A 1,533-nucleotide genomic window follows, 5' to 3' on the forward strand; every position below is an offset into this window, starting at 1 on the left:
ATTCCGACAACCAGCCCGCAGTGACCATTCAAGTTTTTGAAGGTGAGAGGGCTATGACAAAGGACAACAACCTCCTAGGCACATTTGACCTGACTGGGATCCCTCCTGCACCCCGTGGAGTTCCCAAGATCGAAGTAACATTTGATCTGGATGCCAATGGTATTCTCAACGTCTCGGCCAAGGAGAACAGCACTGGAAAGTCAAAGAACATAAGGATAGAGAACAACAAAGGCCGTCTCTCTAAGGAGGAAATAGAGAGGATGGTCAACGAGGCAGAAAGGTACAAAGCAGAAGATGACGCTCAGAGGGAGAGGATAGCTGCCAGGAACCAACTGGAGAGCTATGTCTTCTCTGTGAAGCAGGCGGCCGACGAGGCAGGAGACAAACTGAGCGAAGACGACAAGAGCAAAATAAGAGCCAGGTGTGACGAAACCATGAGGTGGCTCGACAACAACACTCTCGCTGATAAGGAGGAATACCAACATAAATTGCAGGAACTCCAAAAGGAGTGTGTGTCTTACATGACAAAGATGCACAACGGTGGCTCAGGCTCTTCTTGTGGTCAACAGGCTGGGAACAACTTTCATCGAGGCCCGACCATAGAAGAAGTAGACTAAGATATTTTAAGTTCCTAATGTTCTAAATAAATGTACATATGTGTGAGGCTGTTACAAAATTCTTCATATTGTAAATTATCTTGTAAATATAAATAAATTGTAAGTTATCTTATGTTTCAAGACTGAATAGTATTGTAAATTAATACAGAATTTGTGTTAACTTATTTCAATCATTGTGATAATTAAATAACTATTAATAAAACAACTGCAATTTATGTGGAATTTCTATTTATTTATTATTGTTTTGTTATTTTTTAAAAAAAGAAATCAGTTTTTTTATAATAAAGATTTTTTTTTTCCAAACATGAATGTGTTCTCATTTCCATTTCCCCATTTTATTTTTTTTTATACTTGCATGTATTATATACCCTATTCTCAGTCTAAGGATATAATGGTTAGGGGGAGGCGGCCAAAATAAAACACAGAGCACATTAGATATTATCACTGTTAAAATGTCAGACTAAATAATAATTATTGACCACTAACATAATTCAACACTAATCCCCTAACCATCAAATCCTAGATAAAAAGTTTGATGAACTGTTTTTTACATAATGTTCTCAGTTAAAGGATAATACTGTCCAGACACAATGTAGTCTGGATCATTTTTATGCATTCTCCATGGTAAAAATGATCAGATAGTGATGACGGGTACTGATTTGGAATATGAAATTACACTTTTATTTCAACGCATATTATTTTTTTTTTTTTTACGGCAATTTTAGTGTGTTTTTCCCCTCTCTATTTCTCAACATAGCCGTCCTTACTTTTTTTAAAAATTGATTAGGACTTCTTATCTACTCATTTAATAATTTCAAATGATAGGATAATGATCGTGATTAACTAAGTCCAAAATCATACTTTAGAATTACTAATTTAACGACAGGAAGAAGAAAAAGAACATTAAAAAGCAAAA

General features: G+C 35.4%; 1 protein-coding gene across 1 annotated transcript in view; it reads left to right on the plus strand.

Moving 5' to 3' along the window:
• Positions 1–855, plus strand: part of LOC112210018 (major heat shock 70 kDa protein Ba) — a 3,168-nt gene extending 2,313 nt beyond the window's left edge. The window contains exon 2 of the mRNA XM_067045090.1: positions 43–855. Coding sequence (XP_066901191.1) covers positions 43–617 — 575 coding nt within the window. The 3' untranslated portion in view covers positions 618–855. The remainder of the gene's footprint in view (positions 1–42) is intronic.
• The last annotated feature ends 678 nt before the right edge of the window (positions 856–1,533 follow it).

This window comes from Halyomorpha halys, unplaced genomic scaffold, assembly GCF_000696795.3.
Source record: "Halyomorpha halys isolate HHAL.00 unplaced genomic scaffold, Hhal_1.1 Scaffold2901.1, whole genome shotgun sequence".
NCBI lineage: Eukaryota > Metazoa > Arthropoda > Insecta > Hemiptera > Pentatomidae > Halyomorpha > Halyomorpha halys.